This window comes from Oncorhynchus nerka, linkage group LG11 (assembly GCF_034236695.1).
Source record: "Oncorhynchus nerka isolate Pitt River linkage group LG11, Oner_Uvic_2.0, whole genome shotgun sequence".
NCBI classification, from domain to species: Eukaryota; Metazoa; Chordata; class Actinopteri; order Salmoniformes; family Salmonidae; genus Oncorhynchus; species Oncorhynchus nerka.
Genome location: NC_088406.1, coordinates 36,800,779 through 36,825,629, shown reverse-complemented (window position 1 = coordinate 36,825,629; position 24,851 = coordinate 36,800,779). Strand labels below are relative to the sequence as shown.

The 24,851-nt window shown below is 43.1% G+C and overlaps 1 protein-coding gene across 5 annotated transcripts in view; it reads left to right on the top strand.

The window, feature by feature from the left end:
• The window catches only part of LOC115136804 (lissencephaly-1 homolog A-like), a 63,254-nt gene that overhangs the window by 9,700 nt on the left and 28,703 nt on the right, over positions 1–24,851 (top strand). For all 5 annotated transcript variants that reach the window (XM_029672607.2, XM_029672609.2, XM_029672610.2 and 2 more), the window contains one exon: positions 2,905–3,212. In XM_029672607.2, coding sequence (XP_029528467.1) covers positions 3,181–3,212 — 32 coding nt within the window. In that variant the 5' untranslated portion in view covers positions 2,905–3,180. The remainder of the gene's footprint in view (positions 1–2,904; positions 3,213–24,851) is intronic.

The window sequence follows — 24,851 nt, the reverse complement described above, 5'->3', positions numbered from 1 at the left end:
TGTAGTCGGAGCAGTTGCCGTACCAGGCGGTGATACAGCCCGACAGGATGCTCTCGATTGTGCATCTGTAGAACCACCAGCTTTCATATGTTCTTAAGTTCTGAGCAAGGAACTGAAACGTTAGCTTTCTTACATGGCACATATTGCACTTTTACTTTCTTCTCCAACACTTTGTTTTCGCATTTTTTAAACCAAATTGAACATGTTTCATAATTTGAGGCTAAATCGATTTTTATTGATGTATTATATTAAGTTAAAATAAGTGTTAATTCAGTATTGTTGTAATTGTCATTATTACAAATACAATTTTTAAAAAGCGGCCGATTAATCGGTATCGGCTTTATTTGTCCTCCAATAATCGGTATCTGCGTTGAAAATTCATAATCGGTCGACCTGTAATTAAAAAATATATATATATTTTTCTGTATTTAAAGCGTAGATTTCTTCGTTCCTGTGACTCCTGTACCCACGCGCACACACTCTAACCATCAGGTAAATAGGTGCATCTTGTGGCAAGGCAATCACCTCTTAAATCGTGGTGTGATGTCATCACATTTTCTCCCAAGCCAATTGCATCGATTGTGTTATTGTTCCAACAGTGTACTTACTACTGATGAAACACCGAAATGAGAAAGATAACGCGCAATGTCTAGCACGATCACAAATTACACACACAGAAACCTGCTATTAAGAGTAAAACATATCTTGTATGGAAAATCAACATGTTATATTGCACTACAGTCATTTAGCAAAGGCTCTTATCCAGAGTAAATGTACAGCTTTCATGTTGCCAGCCATGAACTCTTTGCCCATGCCTGGAGTGTATGACAAATGGGAGCAACAAATGTAGTGTTTTATCTGCAACATTGTGAACAATTCACCTCACTGATTAAACCCTTGAGATCTTTCCCCTGCAGTCAGTGTATGACAGGGTGATTACTGCTTGCACGGTGTTGACATCAGTGTTCATAGGTCAGGTGGTGCCCAGGGCAATTCACATTCACAGCATAGTCCATGCCAAAGCCCCACGTCTCGTTCCTCTAGCTATCTGCTGCTGATAACCAGTTTTGACTGCTCTGCTACATAAGTGTCAAGTCCACCAACCGCTGATAAAGAACCACCGTTTCCGTTCATTACATTCCTTATTGGGTTTTGTGTATAATCTATTGACTAGGCCACCTTTGCTTTTATCAACTTTTTTCTAGATTTGATGTTGGTTCTTCTCTTGCTGCGCTCTCATGGTTCCCTTTCTCTTGCAAAAAAATAAGCCTACTTCTGTGTGCAAATGGCAACAGGTGGAAATTTGCTAGCCTTAGGATCACCTAGGCTACATGTTGACTGATTTAAAGGAATTCATTGGCTGTTCCTCCAGTAGGTTACATCTTTTAGGGTGTGTTCCAGTTACCATGGTGCTCTATTCCTTTAGGTCACCCTTCCTGGGTGCTATGTTGAAGCGAAGGCTGGAATTGATCTTCTCTTCCAATGGTCTCCTCGCTTTCCTCTGTCGTTGTTGAGAAGGAGATGAGGAGCAGGGACATGAGGAGAATAAGCCCTGGAATCAAGGAAAACTATTTCCCCTTAGCGTTTAACAGCTGTGTTTTGTTTACTGGTCTGGGCGAGATGATGTGATCCTTCTCCCAGTAGACTAAGAGGCTTACCGTGGCTAATGGCAGTGGCTGGCGACTCAGGTTAATCCCAAGTACCATCAACTGGCTCCTGAGTGGATAGTATGTTTTCCTGTAGGATGATCCTTGAGAAGCACTCAAGCCCTCTTAAATTGATTTTGTATGAAGTGAGGTCGTAGATGAGATGTTTTGAAATCATGAGACCAAAAAGGTCACTGATTTGATTATTTTATTAATTCAATTATTTGAGCTCTGTTGTTTTGAAGCCCTCGTCATTCGATTTCATATGAATTGTTATCAGCCGTTTCTGAGTGAACCGGGAGAAGTGAATTAGTTTGGTCTGCCTGGAGATTTGACTGCACTGTCGGCCGTTACTCTGTCCTGCATTTTACTGTTCTGTTGGGAGGGGAACTGTGGGTTGCCGGAATCTGGGTCATCTCTCTACTCTACATGTGGTAGGAACTCCCTACAGGGGATTTCTTTTTATTTTCTTATTTAACCTTTATTTAACTAGCCAAGTCAGTTAAGAACAAAGGGTCTGATGCCTCTCGCTAGCAATGAAATGCAGAGCCTAAGACTGCTGACCAGGCTGCCTCATAGGGCTGGAGTAGTGGGGTGTTGGTGGTGGGAAAGTAGAAGAGTGGTTACTGGGAGAGTTGAACAGGTGAAACACCTGTTGAAAATGAGGATGGTTTTTAACTCTTGTTGGCTATCACATTATATAATTAAGCAATAAGTATGGTGTATATGGCCAATATACCACGGCTAATGGCTGTTCTTATGCACGAAGTAATGCGGAGTGCCTGGATACAGCCCTTAGCCGTGGTATATTGGCCAAATACCACAAACCCCCGAGGTGCCTTATTGCTATTATAAAATGGTTACCAACATAATTAGAGCAGTGAAAATTAATGTTTTGTCATACCCGTGGTATACGGTTTGATTTACCACGGCTGTCAGCCAATCAGCATTCAGGGCTTGAACCACCCAGTTTATAATATACCTGTAAGGCTTGTTGAAGAACAGGTCAATATATTCTATTGATGCAACAGTCAGCTGCATTATTGTGACCTCTCCTTATCTTTCTGGCTCTCAGTAGTGTTACAGGAAGAGCTGGCTTTAGACACAGCTGCTCTTTACTGTCATATGAATGTTCTCGTCCCTATCTGCCCTCTGCCTGTTCTTCTATCAGGTGTTTGTCATGCATACATAATACTGACCTCTCGCTCTACTTTCTCTCTCCCCTCGCTCATATTCCCCCCTCTCTCTCTCTTCCCAGATGCAGTTTAGAACTGACTGGTAACCCTTCTGCAGGCGTTCCTCTCGTCTCATTTTTGGAGCCAGAGCTTTTGGGGGGCAGAGTCCTGCGTTAGTGGCAGAGCCTCCATCCCCCAGTTAGCCGGAGTCGTCATTATACATCGGAACACTGTCGCTGTCGAAGTGTGTTGGTTGGATTGAACTGATCTGATCTTCTGACTGGGGAAACCGCAGCAGCTGCAAGCCAAGCCCTCTGCTTGACCACCCCTGGCCCCGCCTACACCTCCCTGCTGCCACCATGGTTCTGTCACAACGGCAACGAGACGAACTGTGAGTAACGCACACATACAACCCACAATTTTGTTGCAAGAACTAGCTGAACTGCTGTTTCTTTGATATCCACCACCAGACATTCTCTAGTCCAGTCCTGTATAACACAGCCATGTGGCATCAGCATTACCTGTGACAGTCGGGGACTGTGGCTGGTGAATCTTAATTATGTGGGCTAGAAGCCACATGAGCTCAATACATGCATCTGTGTTCAGCAAAAGGGGGGAAAGCAGGTGAGCACAGAAAATTGTGTTTCTTCCTAGCCCCCCTGCAAAGTGCAAACCTTGTTAACCATTCCATCCATTCCAGAGACACAAAGCAACATCTCTAGCTAGTTATTACCATTGTTCTTGTTAGACAGACATGTATGCAGTAAGGAAAAATGCCCACTCTCTCACAGCACAAGATGTGCATTGATTATTTTAAACTGGCCGAATGGGGTGAATTATTATGTTTTTTTAGGCCCATCTGGAAGAATCAATGATCTGTAGTTAGTTAGGGTGCCTGGGGGCCAGACACACTCCCATGAGGTCCCCATATATTGGTCTCCTCCTTCCTGTCTCCAGAATGTTATTGATCATTGTTCGGTTTGACCTCTAACTGTGACCCAAAAGATGGCATAAGGCAGAATCCTCACAAAGGGTGTGGATAACGACACAGCCTAATATTGCTAGTGCAGAGGTGATCTCTTTAACATGTGGCCAAGGAAATGGGCTGATGTTTACAATGGCTTTTGTACTATGTGGAAGTCCAGATAGTCCCATGTGTGTTGTCCACAAATAGTCAGAAGCATTGATTTGTTGAGTTATACACACATACATAATGTGTGCAGCTGTGCATTAAGTCAGGGATAATGCATAGCAGGGGAGACACTGTTGTAGCCAGAGATGACAGGATAGGTGTGTGACCAACCCTGCGGTGTCTGTAGCCCTGCGGTGTCTATGAACCTGGAGGTTCTATGAAGCTGGTAATTAACCCCTGAAGCGGGGGATAAGAGGGTTAACACAGCCCTGTGTCAGATCAGATACATGATGAAAGTGTGTGATAAAGGTTACGATATGTGGAGAGGGTGTATCTGAGCTCTGTTTGGGGTAGGGGATTACACATCTATATGAGAGCAGAGGGGAGAGATGTCAAAGGTTATGTGTTTAATTCACACACAGGAGTCTCAGGGGTTGTGTTAACGCAGAAGTCTGCATGGGGAAAAAATAACACCTCTAAAATGCTTATTGTAATAATAAGCAGTTGTTAAAATTCCTGCATTCACGAACCGGCATTCTTTATTTTTCAACATGTTTTTTACATAATAGATTCTGAATTAGATAAACTTGTACTTTTCGGCAGTTACATATGCAGGATGCTACCCTCCCACAGCATGGCTTTCGCTACAGATCAAAACTCCAAACCTACAACCTAATTTTGACAAAAATTTTACCGGAGAGATTACTTCTTGCAAGGTGTCCTTTTTCCAAGCTATATGGAGGGTGCTCTAGCAAGCAAACATCAGAGACCTGAGGACACCATTCCAACCTGGAACTGACTGAGTAGTGTTTGGGCTGATGCTATTTTGAAAGCCAGGGGAGAAAAAAAAAGGTACATTACAATATATTTTACTTCATGGGGACTGAAAGCTGAGTTGAGTCTGCCAGGCTTGCAAGGACAGACCAGATACAAATTCAATTAGCACCAAGGTGTGAAGTAAAAGGTCTTTGGGCCCAACAAGTGGCAGGAGTTATTGAAGCCCCCTCCTGCTGTTCAAAGACCATTCACTGGCACTTCTTTTGTCGAATGTGCAGTAGCAGTAATGTTTTTTTTGTGAAGGAAAACTAATTCCACTAATGTTTTAAGTGCCACTCTATTGTCGCAAAAAAACAAACCATTTCACCTGCGTTTTTAATTGAGCAATAAGGCCCAAGGAGGTGTGGTATATGGCCAATATCCCACGGAAAAGGGCTGTTCTTATCCGCAACGCAGAGTGCCTGGACACAGCCCTTAGCTGTGGTATATTGGCCATATATCACAAAACCCCGAGGTGCCTTATTGCTATTATAAACTGTTTACCAATGTAATTAGAGATGTAAAAATAACTTTTGTCATACATATGTGGTATACTGTCTGACATACCACGGCTGTCAGCCAATCAGCATTCAGGGCTCCCAATTTAAGTTAAGATGCAGATTTTATGGTCTGCGTTTTGAAAATGCCAATTTCTGAAACCTAAGGTGACCCCTGATTCTAATTAAGATATTGATGTGTTAGCAAGAGTTAGCCTAACCATGAATTTATTTGGATTGATGAACTAGGTTAGTGCTATTACCATATCTGTAATGAGATTTTTTGACTATAAATGTGGCGGCCCTTCACACTGCAGAACAAAACACTCGTCATTCTCTTGACAATGTGTTTCTGTATTTTAGTTTAGCCTAACAGACGCAGGGCCAGCGGAACTCTCAGTATCGCTATCGTGTATTCCATTGGAATTCTAATCATCCTTATTCAGAACACTGCGTAGGCTTCTGACACTCTACTCTGTTATTTAATGCCTGGACACACACAAAATACAGGAAACCAGTATAGGACTATTGCGCCTTGTGAGTTGCCAGGCCGACGAAGAGTGGCGCCTGTTGCGTTGCATCTAATGGGGAGTCCTTTGTCCCTAGTGTTTTAAGAGGAGGCTCTTGACAGTAAAACACCCACTAAGATCTGTGGGGCTGTGTCACAGACCTACTGCCGCTCCCGCTGTCTCTGTGTTCTGGGAAACCGGGCGGCCATCTTGAGTCCTTTAAACAATGGACTGACTGGGGAGAAATGGTGACTGACCAGTTGACTGCCCCGGCCTCGTCAGTACTCTATGACCTCTTTCCCCTCCCTCACCACCTTCATGGTTTATTTGTTGTCAAGCCGTACGCATTGATCTTGTTCCCGTTCTATTGAAAACTTTCTCCCCCCTCCCAATGTTTTTGTGTCCGAACTCAACTGTCAGATTGAGCTGGAGAGAGATGCTTCTTCAGGGTAAGTGAAAACTTTTTAAATTGCTCATGCTTTTAGAAAGCAAAAGTCTAGGAGAACAAGGGTGTGTTTGGCTCACTGGTGATATAAGTCATGCCACCATAGAGATTGTTAGTTAAGTGAGAAAGAATGGGGAATACATTTGTCTGTGCTTGTTTTTATGGACTTTGTAGGCTTCTTAAGCAAACTTTGTTCTTCTTGGAGGTACATTTGCAATAGCAACTGATTCCCTCACTGTTGTATGTAAATTATCTATCCGTCTCTGTCACCTTATTCTGAAAACAGCTATATTGTTTTAAGTGTTAAGCCTGTTTGTCAGATGTCACGATTACAAAATATTATATTTCCAGAACCAATGAAAAGCACATTTTGTTTTTCCACGGAAATTAGATTCAAGCCCAGAGACCACGGCAGTAAAAATAGATGTGGTGAACCCCCCCAGACCTGCTGGCAGGAGGCAGACATGTGCAGATGGGCCAAGTTCAAGCTTATTTATTTTTTCCTGCTTCACAAAGAACTTCTCTTTAGTCTTTTCCAGGTATTTTAGTCAAATATGTTTCATGTGACTGTGTTCCTGCTCAGCTGCACCCACTAGCTGTGATTGTGCTGACGTAAGCACATCATGATTATTAATAGTGAAAGTACATTGTACAGTCTGAGGCTAATGGTATAGAATAGCACTGAGAACAAAACAGAGTGACATACTCATACAGACCTTTGATCCGCTTTTATGTGACTGACTGGAAAAAGGAGGCCAATTTTAAATCAATGTAATTTTTCAGTCTTGATTGTTTCGTAACTCTTTGATTCATTCTGGGTCTTATTCCTTTTCTTTTTGAGGTAGCTAAGTTCATTGTATCTCATTGTGGAATTGTTTTAACTGGCTTTCCTGAATATGTTGAACATGGAGACATGTCATCAAATGTAGAACAATGAACACATTTTGTTGGCAGACATATTTCTGTAATGGTACAACAAGCTCAATCACTCCCTGTGCTCTGTATTGGGTGTGGCAGCTGGCTTCTATGGGAAATTGCTCACACGTGTCCATCTTGTCTATACACACACACTCCTGTGGCGTGATCATGGTGTACTGTGTATCGAATGTGGCTGGGTAGCCGGCAGGATTCCATCAGCAATATGGATCTAATATCCAGCCGGTCAGACAGACAGACGGATTGTGTGGGGACACCACTGTTCTAACTTCACTGAAAATTGCTGGTGCCAGATCATAGCGCATACATTTCTCAGGGCATATTTCTTGAAACCTCTTCCTGTTGTTCTTACAGAGGATGTTAAGTCTGCTTGTTGAAGCATGAAACGTGGGATATGTGCTTTGTATGCATTACACAACCATGTAGTGTATTTTAGCAGGCTAATTTAACTGAACCTGACTTGTGGGTCTTGCTGCTAGTTCTCTTTGCTGCTGAATACATGAGTTGGTAATCTAAATCTTCCTGAATCCTGTTAGGTCAACTCTACTCTCCCGCGTCGGTCTCTCTCCCCTCTGAAGCCTCCTGAATCATGTTAGGTCAACTCTACTCTCCCTCGACGGTCTCTCTCTCACCCTTGTCTTTGTCTCTACCCCTATCTCTTGCGCTCTCCTTTCCCCCATTTTCTCGCCCTCTCTCCCCCCTCCTCCTGTAGTCTTACTCAGGCTGAACAATGTAAAGGCCGGCTCGTTTAGTCTGTGCCCTTGACTCCTGAGAGGTGTGGCTCTCTCGAGCCCACCAAATCTCATTATGCCTGCTGCTAGTGGGAGCGGCCGTTTGTTGTATGAAGAATTAGCTCAGCAGCTACAGCAGATTGTGTTCACCATGCATATTTTGTGTATTCTGTGTATTTGCAGCTGACTCAACAGTACCAATCAAGAGAGAGAACACACACACACACACACCTCACCTCCATGTGTTGTAGAGCTCACTGACTCTCCTCCAATTTGCATATCAGTAACATGTCATTGCCTCTGTATGTGGTGGGGAAACTGACTTGGCTGGTACTGGTAAATACTACAGTCAGAATTACCTTTATCACCTCACCAGTCAATTCCATTTTAACTGTAGCCTCCACTGCTAAAGGGGATGCATTAGCTTTCTTGAGTATAGACCGTGACATACCCACCTATCTCAGACAGAGAATAAGTTAACTAGGTCTACTTTATGGTATTATTAAAAGAGTGGAGGCTAAATGAAAGGCATAAAACCATGACGTACCAATTTACCGTCTATTTTGAATTTTATTCAACCTTTCCGTAGTAAATGGGTTTGTGTATTAATTGGCTAGTTAAAGGCTGAATCGCTGCAGGTAAGAAGACTGTTAATTGGCACTGTCTAATGACCAAGACATGGGGCCAGTCTCAAATGGTTCCCTATATAGTGCACTACATTAGGCCAGAGCTTCTTATTCCCCATACCAGAGCTCTATGAGACACTGGTCAAAAGTAGTACGCTAATACGGAATAGGGAGCTATTTTGGATGCAAGCCTGGAGTAGCCCAACACCACCAATCAGATACATTCAGCTGGACAGAATTCGTATGACTGACTGGTATTTTTTATGGACATTTTAGAGTTGCCCAGCGACACAACCGTAATGACCCAATCCTGTTATGATTGGTTCAAACCCCTGAAGGTTAGAGACAACAAGTCCTCTTCTACATGTTCTCAGATAGATCCAAGAAATAATATTGATTTTTAAATGTTTCCCCCTCCATTATTTTTCTCCTTTCCTCCCTGCCCCTCAGTGGGCAGAGGAGGTCCTGTGTGCTGCTCTTCCATGGCTTCCACTTGGCTGAACATGGTTTTGTGATCTTAACCGCCAGACAGACATTCTACTGCTCTACTAAGCCATCCGAACACTGGCCACTATGAGCGGTATAGAGTCCCATTCTCTGTCCAAGTACAGCAGTGGGATAGAACTGAAGTAATGAAGAAGCCCACCTCTCTTGTTTGTGTATTGCTTTTCTTCGATTTGTTTATTTATTGAATGTCTCCAGCTCTCTGTAATTAGTCTTCCTCTGCCTGGCAGTCACAGTGGCCTTGTCTTTTTACAACTGTACTTAGCCCTGTTTGTTTGCACTGAGGTTATCAGTTCACATGCCAGGGAGAGCAGCACCATAACACTGAGACAGAACAGGCCCAGGCTGTGATATAATGCTCTATATGCGGCAGCAGGCAGGCAGCACAGGGCATCTCATTTCAGCCTATTCAGAAGTAAACAAAAGTCGACTATATAGAAGCCTGAATACGCCAATTACCACTCAAGGGTTGAAATGAGTGATGCACCGATATGACAATTTTGACAGATATCCAGTATTTTCCTTGCCCCAAAAAATCGATTCAATTTCAAATAAATCAGTATCTGCTTTTTTAAAGCATTCTAGTACAGTTAAATAGTTAACACACACACATGGACGCAGCAGTCTAAGGCACTGCATCTCAGCGCAAGAGGTGCAACTACAGTCCCTGGTTCGAATCCAGGCTGTATCACATACGGCCGTGATTGGAAGTCCCATAGGGAGGAGCACAATTGGCCCAGTGTCGTCCGGTCTGTCATTGTATATAATAATTTGTTCTTAACTGCCTAGTTAAAGGTTACACACACCACACTGACCAAAAAGTTATTTTGTTGGCATTTACGTATATCAAATCAAATCAAATGTATTTATATAGCCCTTTGTGCATCAGCTGATATCTCAAAGTGCTGTACAGAAACCCAGCCTAAAACTCCAAACAGCAAGCAATGCAGGTGTAGAAGCACAGTGGCTAGGAAAAACTCCCTAGAAAGGTCAAAACCTAGGAAGAAACCTAGAGAGTAACCAGGCTATGTGGGGTGGCCAGTCCTCTTCTGGCTGTGCCGGGTGGAGATTATAACAGAACATGGCCAAGATGTTCAAATATTCATAAATGACCAGCATGGTCGAATAATAATAAGGCAGAACCGTTGAAACTGGAGCAGCAGCACGGCCAGGTGGACTGGGGACAGCAAGAAGTCATCATGTCAGGTAGTCCTGGGGCATGGTCCTAGGGCTCAGGTCCTCCGAGAGAGAAAGAGAGAATTAGAGAGAGCACACTTAAATTCACACAGGACACCGAATTGGACAGGAGAAGTACTCCAGATATAACAAACTGACCCTAGCCCCCCGACACACAAACTACTGCAGCATAAATACTGGAGGCTGAGACGGGACCTCCATCTTCTGCTAGCTTGCTACCCATGGCTCGGCTAGCTGTCTTAATCGCCGTGACCCCAACCAAGCTCACTACTCACTGGACCCTTATGATCACTCGGCTAAGCATGCCTCTCCTCAATGTCAATATGTCTTGTCCATTGCTGTTCTGGTTAGTGTTTATTGGCTTATTTCACTGTAGAGCCTCTAGCCCTGCTCATTATACCTTATCCAACCCTTCAGCTCCACCACCCACACATGCGATGACATCACCTTTTTTCAATTATGTTTCTAGAGACTATCTCTCTCATCATCACTCAATGCCTAGGTTTACCTCCACTGTATTCACATCCTACCATACCTTTGTCTGTACACTATACCTTGAATCTATTTTATCGCCCCCAGAAACCTGCTCCTTTTACTCTTTGTTCCGGACGTCCTAGACGTCCAATTCTCATGGCTTTTAGCCGTACCCTTGTCCTACTCCTCCTCTGTTCCTCTGGTGATGTAGAGGTTAACCCAGGCCCTGCAGTGCCTAGCTCCACTCCTATTCCCCAGGTGCTCTCTTTTGATGACTTCTGTGACCGTAAAAGCCTTGGTTTCATGCATGTTAACATTAGAAGCCTCCTCCCTAAGTTCGTTTTATTCACTGCTTTAGCACACTCTGCCAACCCGGATGTCTTAGCCGTGTCTGAATCCTGGCTTAGGAAGACCACCAATAACTCTGAAATCTCCATCCCTAACTACAACATTTTCAGACAAGATAGAACAGCCAAAGGGGGCGGTGTTGCAATCTACTGCAGAGAGAGCCTGCAGAGTTTTGTCCTACTATCCAGGTCTGTACCCAAACTATTTGAACTTCTACTTTTAAAAAGCCACCTCTCTAAAAACAAGTCTCACACCGTTTCCGCCTGCAATAGACCACCTTTTTTTTTTTTTTTTTTTTCCCCCCCACCTTTATTTAACCAGGTAGGCTAGTTGAGAACAAGTTCTCATTTGCAACTGCGACCTGACCAAGATAAAGCATAGCAGTGTGAACAGACAACACAGAGTTACACATGGAGTAAACAATTAACAAGTCAATAACACAGTAGAAAAAGAAAAAAAAGGGAGTCTATATACATTGTGTGCAATGTACAACCCCAAGGTACAACCCCAAGCCATAAACACGGGCACCCTCATAGATATCATCCTAACCAACTTGCCCTCTAAATTCACCTCTGCTGTTTTCAACCAAGATCTCAGCGATCATTGCCTGCATCCGTAATGGGTCAGCTGTCAAACGACCTCCACTCATCACTATCAACCAAACGCTCCCTGAAACACTTCAGCGTGCAGGCCTTTCTAATCGACCTGGCCCGGGTATCCTGGAAGAATATCGACCTCATCCCGTCAGTAGAGGATGCCTGGTTATAAAAAAAAGCCTTCCTCACCATCTTAAATAAGCATGCCCCATTCAAGAAATTTAGAACCAGGAACAGATATAGCCCTTGGTTCTCTCCAGACCTGACTACCCTTAACCAACCCAAAAACATCCTGTGGCGTTCTGCATTAGCATCGAACAGCCCCCGTGAAATGCAACTTTTCAGGGAAGTTAGAAACCAATATACACAGGCAGTTAGAAAAGCCAAGGCTAGCTTTTTAAAGGAGAAATTTGCTTCCTGCAACACAAACTCCATAAAGTTCTGGGACACTGTAAAGTCCTTGGAGAATAAGAACACCTCATCCCAGCTGCCCACTGCACTGAGGCTAGGAAACACTCACCACCGATAAATCCACTATAATTGAGAAATTCAATAAGCATTTTTCTACAGCTGGCTATGCTTTCCACCTGGCCACCCCTACCCCGGTCATCAGCACTGCACCCTCCACAGCAACTCGCCCAAGCCTTCCCCATTTCTCCTTCTCCCAAATCCAGTCAGCTGATGTTCTGAAAGAGCTGCAGAATCTGGACCCCCACAAATCAGCCGGGCTAGACAATCTGGACCCTTTCCTTCTAAAATTATCTGCCGGAATTGTTGCAACCCCTATTACTAGCCTGTTCAACCTCTCTTTCGTGTCATCTGAGATTCCCAAAGATTGGAAAGCAGCTGCGGTTATCCCCCTCTTCAAAGGTGGGGACACTCTTGGCCCAAACTGCTACAGACCTATATCTATCCTACCCTGCCTTTTCTAAGGTCTTCAAGAGCCAAGTTAACAAACAGATCACCGACCATTTCGAATCCCACTGTACCTTCTCCGCTATGCAATCTGGTTTCACAGCTGGTCATGGGTGCACCTCAGCCATGCTCAAGGTCCTAAACGATATCTTAACCGCCATCGATAAGAAACAATACTGTGCAGCCGTATTCATTGACCTGGCCAAGGCTTTCGACTCTGTCAATCACCACATCCTCATCGGCAGACTCAACAGCCTTGGTTTCTCAAATGATTGCCTCGCCTGGTTCACCAACTACTTCTCAGACAGAGTTCAGTCTGTCAAATCGGAGGGCCTGTTGTCCGGGCCTCTGGCAGACTCTATGGGGATGCCACAGGGTTCAATTCTTGGGCCGACTCGCTTCTCTGTAAATATCAATGCAGACGACACCATTCTGTATACTTCTGTCTCTTCTTTGGACACTGTGTTAACCTCCCTGCGCACGGAACCAGCTAGCGGGCTGAAATTCCACAACATACGGTGATCGCTACATAAATAGTAATATTAAACATTCATGAAAATACAAGTGTCTCACATGTATCGAAAGCCGAGAATCTTGCTAATCCAACTGCGTTGTCAGATTTAAAAAAGGATTTACTGTGAAAGAATACGATGCGATTATCTGAGCATAGAGCCCCATAAAAAACAACTATTTTAACCAGCACAGGCGTAACATATTCACAAACTGCATTAAAATAAATGGTTTACCTTTGACAATCTTAATCTGTCACACAATGAATGATCTTTTTGTTTGATAAAATCCGTTTTTATAGCCTAACACGAAACATTTTGTGAACCGCTTGTCGTGAATTCCGTCTCATTCCATTTTCGACGACACATTCCAGGTAAATAACCCACACAGAACATGACTTTTCCAGTCATGTTTGGTTTCACTGCAATCAACTGGTTTGTTTGTAACACAATCAAACCTGATGGGCCATTTCGCGGGGATCGTGTTGACTGAAAGAAACCGATTTGAAGACAAGTCATTGTGCACCAATGATTTGCCTGCTGTTTCGTTGATTGACTGTATTTTAACCCAATGACCACTGATCGTCTTGAAATCTAGCTGGGTAGATAGCCAATGAGCTGAGCTAAACGGCAATAGGCCATGTTTATGTGTTGCAAGACCAACCCATGTAGTAAGCCCCAGCGTAAAGTGAGTCATTCGCTACTGAAGTTTCATACCTGAAGGAGAAACTCATATTACGCACTGCATTGTTTGGTAAACGCGCAGATTCAGCTGTTTATATATCAATCATTATGGCGACTAAGTCAGGGAAAGCTAAATCTAAGTCTAGATATACAATGTACACACAATTTTAGAATAAATTGATTTGGAAGGTGAGACAGATTGTTGTAGGACGATTCATTTAGCGATTGTGGAGGAATATTTTTTGAACGTGAGAGGACATTGTTTTGGACTGGTAAGTTCTTATCATGCTAATGCCCTTGAAATTAATAACATAAAATATTATTTGTGATTTTTAAATTTATTTTAGAAGCAATATATTAACATGTAATGTCATGAAATGTGAGATGCGTGTGTCTGCCGCCCCACATGAAATAGCCTATTTGAGGCTGTTGAGGGGAGGGCAGGCCCACACAACAATGGCCAAAGTGAAATGGAGACAGTAGATACAGCTGGTCTGTTGTAATATAATAAAGACAGTAGATCTAGCTGGTCTGTCATAATATAAAAGAGATCTAGCAGGTCATAATAATGTATTCAACCTTATGTTCCCTGTACTCTCTATATATATATATCTCTGTTTATTATACCTGTTGATACAGCGCTCATATGTGAAACTATTCTAAATGAACATTATCTTTCAAAGTGACACTGTGAGTCTTATCCGGTGTCCTGTGTGAATTTAAGTATGTTCTCTCTAATTCTCTCTTTCTCTCTCCCGGAGGACCTGAGCCCTAGGACCATGCGTCAGGACTACCTGGCATGATGACTCCTTGCTGTCCCCAGCCACCTGGCCTTGCCACTGTTCCAGTTTCAACTGTTCTGCCTATGGAACCCTAAACGGTTCCTTTTTACTCTTGAGGTGCTGTCCTGTTGCACCCTCTACAACCACTGTGATCTCCACCCGGCACAGTCAGAAGAGGACTGGCCACCCCTCATAGCCTTGTTCCTCTCTAGGTTTCTTCCTAGGTTTTTGCCTTTTCTAGGGAGTTTATCCTAGCCACCGTGCTTCTACACCTGCATTGCTTGCTGTTTGGGGTTTTAGGCTGGGGCTATATAAATTGATTTGATTTGATAGAGGACTGAGGGTCTTCCAAATATTGAAAGTGTGTAAATAGTTACCCATGTTATTTTGTAAATGTGTATATATATATTTTTTCACATATATTTTTCTCAATTTTTTGGGGGGTGTGGGGGTGTGTTAGAATACCATTTTGGTATTTTGTATATAGTTATTTGTTTCAAAATGTATACCTTCACCAATTTGGCCACTTGGGTACATTTGTGCTACCTGTGTGGGACACCTGGGTGACTTCATGATAAATGTCATGTAGCACACTAATTTTGGAAGTTATCATTCTAAAACTTTGCACAAGTACTGTTGCCCTCTTATTTTTTCACTGAAATTGTCCCCATCATCCTATCTGAATGTTTGTTTTATCTTGTTCATTTTAAAGATGATGATATAAAAATAAAAATAAATGTTTTTTTTCATTGTTTTATCTAAACCAGATCTATTTTGTTATATTCTCCTACATTCAATTCACATTTACACAAACTTCAGAGTGTTTTCTTTCAAATGGTACCACGAATATGCATATCCTTGGTTCTGTGCCTGAGCTACAGGCTGTTAGATTAGGGTATGTCTTCAGGCGGAAATTGCACAAAGTAGGGGGGAGCTCTAAGAGGTTACCCTCCAGACGAGCTTCAATGCCATAGAACTCTTCTTCCATGGCCTTCAACTGCTCTTAAATACAAGTAAAACTAAATGCATGCTCTTCAACCGATCGCTGCCTGCACCTGCCCGCCTGTCCAGCATCACTACTCTGGACGGTTCTGACTTAGAATATGTGGACAACTACAAATACCTAGGTGTTTGGTTAGACTGTAAACTCTCCTTCCAGACTCACATAAAACATCTCCAATCCAAAGTTAAATTTAGAATTGGCTTCCTATTTCGCAACAAAGCATCCTTCACTCATGCTGCCAAACACACCCTCGTAAAACTGACCATCTTACCGATCCTCGACTTCGGCTATGTCATTTACAAAATAGCCTCCAACACCCTACTCAACAAATTGGATGCAGTCTATCACAGCGCCATCCGTTTTGTCACCAAAGCCCCATATACTACCCACCACTGCGACCTGTACGCTCTCTTTGGCTGGCCCTCGCTTCATACTTGTTGCCAAACCCACTGGTTCCAGATCATCTACAAGACCCTGCTAGGTAAAGTCCTGCCTTAAGTCTGCTCGCTGGTCACCATAGTTGCACCCACCCGTAGCACGCGTTCCAGCAGGTATATCTCACTTGTCACCCCCAAAGCCAATTCCTCCTTTGGCCCCCTCTCCTTCCAGTTCTCTGCTGCCAATGACTAGAACGAACTACAAAAATCTCTGACACTGGAGACTCATATCTCCCTCACTAGCTTTAAGCACCAGCTGTCAGAGCAGCTCACAGATCACTGCACCTGTACATAGCCCATCTTTATATAGCCCAAACAACTACCTCTTCCCCTACTGTATTTATTTATTTATTTTGCTCCTTTGCACCCCAGTATTTCTTCTTTGCAGTCTCATCTACTGTCAAATCTACAATTCCAGTGTTTTAATTGCTATATTGTATTTACTTCGCCACCATGGCCTGTTTATTGCCTTTTACCTCCCTTGTCCCGCCTCATTTGCTCACATTGTATATAGACTTATTTTTCTACTGTATTATTGACTGTATGTTTGTTTTACTCTGTGTTATGTCGAACTGCTTTGCTTTATCTTGGCCAGGCCGCAGTTGTAAATGAGAACTTGTTCTCAACCAGCCTACCTGGTTAAATAAAGGTAAAAAAAAAAAGATTGTGCTGCCCTAGTTTAAATAATATATTATCTTTCAAGCACTTTAGCTGCGCTTGATTGAGATTGCGATGGAGTAGTCCTAAAAGTGTAAATTCCACCCATCCGGCACTTCAGGCAGCTAAGAAAACAAATACTAGCTAGCTTATTTTAAAACCATGTCTGCAGGGCATAGCTACACCTAACAAGCATATACGATCAGACTTGACCTACATGTACATAGAATTTAGTATCTATTTCTAAGGGAATATCATTCTATATGTGACAAGATTCAGACAGATCATTGAATGTCTTATAAGCGATGCCTATAGGCTATTGTTGAAATATTCTGCAGGTCTATACATCTTGCCGACTGCTGTGATCTAAAGTGTACCTGAGAAACCTTGTTACAGACAGATGCACCGCCGTAGGCTAGATGGTGTCCTGGCAGGCGAGTCAGAAAGTATGGTTTCATAGCCTAGATTGATTGACCAGTAATACGAAAGATAAGTAGCCCATTGCTTGGTAATGATTGGGACAGTCACGATTGAGCGAGTGTAGACTTTCTGAAATGTTGGTATGTCTTTTACTCTATGGGTTGCTGTAAGGTATAAGACTGGGCAGCATGTATCAAGTGTCTCGGAGTTGGAGTGCTGATCTAGGATCAGCCCCCCCCTCCTGTCCATGTAATATTATTCATTATGATCTAAAAGGCAAAACTGAAACTAGATTAGAAATTCTACTGAGATGCTTGATACATGTCGCACCAGGTCTGAAGAGCTTTGTGGCAAAATTCATTTAATCGTGAATTAGGGATGGTGCAGTGTGAAAGCTGTGCAGTAGCAGAATGGCGGATCTGTGGTGGTGATCTTGAAGGAGATGTGTGGTGCGAAGCTAGCTCAACAGGAAGTGATGTCATCGACTTACAGGCTGGCTGGCTAGCTCTGTCTTAGAGGGATGAGGTAATGCAGCTGCTCTCTCTCCTCTCTCATGGTGTGGTTTCTCTCTGTCTCTCTGTCATACTGAGCTACCACTCTGTTTGTGGTTTATTTTTCATGGAACAGCTCTTACTGTACTGTCTCATATCTGTGCCATTTGAGTACCAGCATTGCCCGCTCTGCTGCATTCAGCCTATGTTTAGGGTTGTTATACGTTTTGTGGAACTTATCTACTCTCCTATGGGTGCAATAGCTGGTGAAAGCCTCATTAGATTAAACGTTTCTTGTGATCATGCAGTTTTTTTTATAGAAAGGGTGGGTTTGGGGATTGGCTGTCTTTTAGTAAGTAGCATGACATAGTCCATTTGCCAGTCACTGTTTAGATGGAGAGTTGATATGTGTGACATCGGTCTGTGTTGAATTGGTCAACACCTGGTAGGTACAGCATGTACTCTGAGCATGTCTTGTTGCCTATGGTGGCCCACTCACTGATACCAACCAACCACACTGCTTCCTCTCACTTTGTCTCACTGTGGGCTGCTAGCCATGAACCAGCCTGCTTGCTCTCTCTGTCCTATCTTCTCCTTTCTCACACTCTTTTTCTCTTTCTCCCCTTTTATTTCTCTCCCCCTCTTTTCTCTCTTTTCTCTGTCCCTCTTTCTCCCTCTGTTCCTGCCGCATGTTGAATTTGGTATGTGTGTTTATTTATATAGTATCCCCCCAGAGGTTGAGCCAGGGTGAAGAGGGAATAGCTGGGCTCTCTGCAGTCAGTCTGACTGCAGTACTGCAGCATCTTTTTGCTCTTATTGTTACTCCTGTTCCTATCTGAGGTAGAGTATTGAATTGGCTTCTCATTCCCCCCTGTCTGCCCTTGTAGTTCACTATAAAAGTTGTTACTGGTCAGGGACCAGACTCCGATGTATGCTCATCCCCCATCAAGTTAGATCTGTGGTAGTAGGAAGTAGAGGTAGACAGATTGTGATTTTTCAACGCCGACAACAATTATTGGAGCACCAACAAAAGCCGATACCGATTAATCGGCCAATTTTTATTTATCTATTTGTAATAATGACAATTACAACAATACTGACTGAACACTTATTTTAACTTAATAGAATACACCAATAAAAATCCATTTAGCCTCAAATAAATAATGAAACATGTTCAATTTGGTTTAAATAATGCAATATGTTCCATGTAAAAAAGCTAACGTTTGAGTTGCTTGCTCAGAACATGAGAATGAAAGTTGGTGGTTCCTTTTAACATTCCTAGGTAAGAGGTTTTAGGTTGTAGTTAATATAGTATTTATAGGACTATTTCTCTCTATACAATTTGTATTTCATATACCTTTGACTATTGGATGTTCTTATAGGCACTTTAGTATTGCGTCCCTCTCCTCGCTCCTACCTGGGCTCGAACCAGGAACACATCGACAACAGCCACACTCGAAGCAGCGTTACCCATCGCTCCACAAAAGCCGTGGCCCTTGCAGAGCAAGGGGAACAACGACTCCAAGTCTCAGAGCGAGTGACGTTTGAAACTCTATTAGCCCGCACCCCGCTGACTAGCTAGCCATTTCACATCAGTGACACCCGCCATTAGGCTGATAGACTTGAAATCATAAACAGCGCTGTGCTTGCGAAGAGCTGCTGGCAAAACGCACGAAAGTGATATTTCACTGAATGCTTACGAGCCTGCTGCTGCCTACCATCGCTCAGTCAGACTGCTCTATCAAATCATAGACTTAATTATAACATAACACACAGAAATACGAGCCTTTGGTCATTAATATGGTTGAATCTGGAAACTATCATTTTGAAAACATATAACGTTTATTATTTCAGTGATATACGGAACCGTTCTGTATTTTATCTAACGGGTGGCATCCCTAAGTCTAAATATTCTTGTTACATTGCACAACCTTCAATGTTATGTCATAATTATGTAAAATTCTGGCAAATTAGTTCGCAATGAGCCAGGCTGCCCAAACTGTTGCATATACCCTGACTCTGCGTGCACCAGAAGTGACACAATTTCACCTGGTTAATATTGACTGCTAACCTGGATTTCTTTTAGCTAAATATGCAGGTTTAAAAATATATACTTCTGTGTATTGATTTTAAGTAAGGCATTGGTGTTTATGGTTAGGTACAGTCGTCCAACGATTGCGCATTTGTTAAATCATCCCCCAGCGTTGCATCAATTATATGCAACGCAGGACACGCTAGATAAACTAGTAATATCATCAACCATGTTTAGTTATAACTAGTGATTATGATTGATTGATTTTTTTATAAGAAGTTTAATGCTAGCTAGCAACTTACCTTGGCTTACTGCTTTCGCGTAACAGGCAGTCTCCTCATGGAGTGCAACGAGAGGCAGGTGGTTATAGCGTTGGACTAGTTAACCGTTAGGTTGCAAGATTGAATCCCTGAGCTGACAAGGTAAAAATCTGTCGTTCTGCCCCTGAACAAGGCAGTTAACCCACCGTTCCTAGGCCGTCATTGAAAATAAGAATGTGTTCTGAACTGACTTGCCTAGTTAAATAAAGGTATGAAACGTTTTTTTTTATCGGCTCCCAAAAATGTCCTATTGTTATGAAAACTTGAAATCGGCCCTAAATTAATCGGCCATTCCGATTTATCGGTCGACCTCTAGTAGGAAGGTAAGTGGTGTGGTAGTGTAAGGGTTTAATGAATCTGAATCGAGATAGCGGTGATGTCTATCTCTCTCTAGGCTCTGCTAGCCCTCGTGCAGGGTCTTGTGCTTATCTGGAGGAAAGGACAGAACAGGCTGTGGCAGGTTTGGGTTCTTCAATATCTCTGTGTAGATGACACTGAGGATCTTTTGTTTGCCCCGGCTCAACTGAGAGGCCCACAGAAAACCATTGTCTGCTATAGCAAGCAGCCCCAGAGTCAGACTGACTTCTGTTGCAGCTCAGGATAACACTAGTACATACGCATGTCGTGTCTTTGGCTATGCTGGATTAAGTGATATGACATGCTTTTCTATAAAATCATTTCTCCGTAATTAATATTACCTGATTGAGCTAATCGTGTAAATGTAATTAACTGGAGTCGGGGCACCACGAAATAATATTTAAGACCAAGTAATATTTTACATCAATAGCAGTCAATATTAATCGTCACCTTAATTCAGTCTCATCTGAAAGTTGTAAATTCTTGGTTATCTGCACGAACCCTGCTAACAAGTTGAATCAGCAATACAAAATTGGGTTTAATTATTTATTTACTAAATACCTAACTAATCACACAGAATTACACATACACATAATTAAATCATAACTTGATCACAAATTACGTCATAAGGGAAAATGTCCCTAGCGGGCGGAACAGATATGACAGCTGGTTACACAAAAGAAAGGGGTTTGAGTGAAAGAGTGGGAAGACTGAGGAACAAAGGGCGAAGCTGTGCTATCGTAAATACAGTATCTTTTGCATTCTAAATTACCGCCCATTTGGAAAAGGAAAATGCAATAAATATTTACTCTGAGCTGCGCTTCGGTAGGTTGGTGGTAGATGGAAGGCCTTATTGCTAAACCGAGTCCTTTGTCCTTTGAAGAATGTCTCTGCTGGTAAATTGAATACGTTGTAGTAACGTCGTTGTGTGGTAGACGGGATACTCTGTCTGTTCCTTCCTAACCCTAGTTTGCAGCTGCTGTTGCTAACTCAACGGCTAGGAGGTATCACTTCTGTAGTGAATAAGAGTTCAAAGTTCATACCATTCGCAACCAAAGCTCACGCTGATTTTGGCTTCGTTCTGTAGTTATTATCTGAACCATTCTGACATCGGACCGTCGTCCTCACATCCTCGGAACAGGAGGTTATATTGTCGTGAAGGCTTTATATAGGATGGGAGAGGAGGACGTGTTTGAAAAGTTTAATAGCCCATGTCCCTTCACAGGGGCGGGCCACTGATTGAGCAGACTTTTCACTGTAGAGTTTGTCATCTTATCATTGATGAGAATGTCTCAGATGACAACCGAACTGACATCATGTTCATTAAGTACCACCGCATATGTTCAATTGGTCAGATTACCAGAATATAGTTCATTTCCTCCCACCTTCTGATGTTCCCAGAATCTCTGTTAACCAAAGGGGTTTGCAAATGTAACATCAGTGGGGTAGAGAGGTATTTATGACTGTCATAAATCTACCCCCAGGCCAACTTCATGACACTCACGACCAATATGCTTTAAGGGTTTCTGTCTGCTGGACCTGGGTGACTCTAGGGAAACACGGTACACACCAGACACACACAGATGTGCAAAGACACTTCCTCGCAACTCATTTACACCAACCCCCAGACCTGCAGCAGGATGTCACATGAGCGATAACCTCCTGCTGACCTTCAGCTGTAATCACACTGCTTCTGTCATCTGGGAGGAGACGGGGATACAGGAGGAGACGGGGATACAGGAGGGATGGGTGGGAAAGGGCAGGGTGCAGTCAGGCTGCCAGGCCAGCTACATGCTCTGCTGACAGACTGTCAACCACACACGCACCACTTTAAAGCCAGCCAGCCTCTGAGTCTCGGTGCCAAGCACAACACCTTTTTTATTCTTTCACATCATTTTTCTGTCAGGTGAATACCCAGTGCCCACACGCCCAGACCCATCCAATGATGAGGGAGTAAACCCTCAAGCTTTGACACCAGTTATCCATCTTAAACTCACATTTCCGTTCACACTATAAATGAATTCCGTTCAGACCAGGGTTTCTGTTAGCAGGTAAGAGCCAGCTCTTGTCCGTTAATTGTCGGAGAGAAGAAAAATCCCAGTAAGAAATCATGCTTTTTAGCCTGTACAGCCTTATTATAAAGTGGTTTAAATAAATATTTATCCTAATTAATTAATCTCCACACAATGAGAAAGCGAAAACTGTTTTTTAGAACTTCTTGCACATGTATTAAAAATAAAATAACATTATTTACAAACGTTTTCAGACACTTTGCTATGAGACTTGAAATTGAGCTCAGGTGCATCCTGTTTCCATTGATCATCCTTGATGTTTCTACAACTGCATTGGAGTCCACGTGTGGTAAATCCAATTGATTGGACTTGATGAAAACCTGCTCCAGAGTGCTCAGGACCTCAGACTGGAACGAAGGTTCACTTTGCAACAGGACAAAGACCCTAAGCACACAGGCAAGACAATGCAGGAGTGGCTTTGTGACAAGTCTCTGAATGTCCTTGAGTGGCCCAGCCAGAGCCCGGTATTGAACCCGATCGAACATCTCTGGAGAAACCTGATAATAGCTGTGCAGCATCCAATCTGACAGAGCTTGAGAGGATGAGCAGACAAGAATGGGAGAAACTCCCCAAATACAGGTGTGCCAAGCTTGTAGTGTCATACCCATGAAGACTCGAGGTTGTAAGGTGCCAAAGGTGCTTCAACAAAGGACTGAGTAAAGGGTCTGAATTCTTTACAGGACCAGTCAAAAGTTTGGACTCCTACTCAAGAGTTTATTTTTATTGTTTTCTACATTGTAGAATAATAGTGAAGGCATCAAAATGAAATTACACATATTTTCATCATGTAGTAACAACAAAATTGTTAAACAAATCAAAATTTAAACTCTGCAAAAAAAAAAAACATACTGCTTGTTCTGTGCGTGATTTCCTGCAAGACAAGGAATGTCAGTGTTCTGCCATGGCCAGCAAAGAGCCTGGATCTCAATCCCATGTGAGCACGTCTGGGACCTGTTGAATCGGAGGATGAGCGCTAGGGCCATTCCCCCGAGAAATGTCCAGGAACTTGCAGGTGCCTTGGTGGAAGATTGGGGCAGCATCTCACAGCAAGAACTGGCAAATCTGGTGCAGACCATGAGGAGGAGATCCACTGCAGTTCTCAGTATCTGGTGTGGCCACCAGCTGCATTGTTACTTTTTTTATTTCCCCCCTTTACACATGTTAAGTTTGCTGAAAATAAACGCAGTTGACAGTGAGAGGATGTATCTTTTTTTGCTGAGTTCATTTTAGATTCTTCATTGCAGCCACCCTTTGCCTGGATGGCTTTGCACTCTCTTGGAATTCTCTAAACCAGTTTCATCTGGAATGCTTTTCCAACAGTCTTGAAGGAGTTCCCACATATATGCCCAGTACTTGTCCTTCACTCTGCGGTTTAACTCATCCCGAATCATATCAATTGGGTTGAGGTCGGTTAATTGTGGAGGCCAGGTCATCTGATGGAGCACTCATCACACTTCTCTTTGGTCAAATAGCCCTTACTCAGCCTGGAGGTGTGTTGGGTCATTGTCCTGTTGAAAAATAAATGATAGTCCCACTAAGCTCAAACCATGGTGTATCATCATGGGTTTCTATGGCCGAGCAGCCTCATACAAACCTAATGTCACCATGGTCAGTGCGACGCATATGGTGTCGTGGCTGAATGACGACATGAATAGCAGGTTATAAACTATCGCAGGATATAACAGTAGCCTCTGGTAAGACCCGGGGTGGCAGTCTTTGTATGTTTGTAAACAAGCTGGTGCACGATATTTAAGGAAGTGTCAAGGTTTTGCTCACCTGATGTAGAGTATGTCATGATAAGCTGTAGACCACACTATTTACCAAGAGTTTATCGATATTCTTCATAGCTGTCTATTTACCTCCTCAAACCGATGCTGGCCCTACGACCGCACTCAATGAGCACTGTATACGGCCATAAGCAAACAGGAAAACGCTCATCCAGAGGCGGCGCTTCTAGTGGCCTGGAACTTTAATGCAGGGTAACTTAAATGAGTTTTACCTCATTTTTACCAGCATGTTAAATGTGCAACCAGAGGGAATATAACTCTAGACCACCTTTACTCCACACACACACAAACGTGTACAAAGCTCTCCCTCACCCTCCATTTGTCAAATTGACCATAATTCTATCCTCCTAAAGTAGGAAGCACCAGTGACTCGGTCAATAAAATAGTAATCAGATGAAGCAGATGCTAAGCCCCAGGACCACTTTGCTAGCACAGACTGGAATATGTTCCGGGATTCTTCCGATGGTGTTGAGTACACATCAGTCACTGGCTTCACCAATAAGTGCATCGATGACATCATCCCCGCTGTGACTGTACATTCACCCCAACCAGAAGCCATGGATTACAGGCAACAACCACACTGAGCTAAAGGGTAGAGCTGCCGCTTTCAAGGAGCAGGACTCTAACCCGGAAGCTTATAAGAAATCCCGCCATGCCCTCCGGCGAACCATCAAAAAGGCAAATTGTCAATACAGGACTAAGATCAAATCATTCTACACCGGCTCTGATGCTTGTTGGATGTGGCAGGGCTTG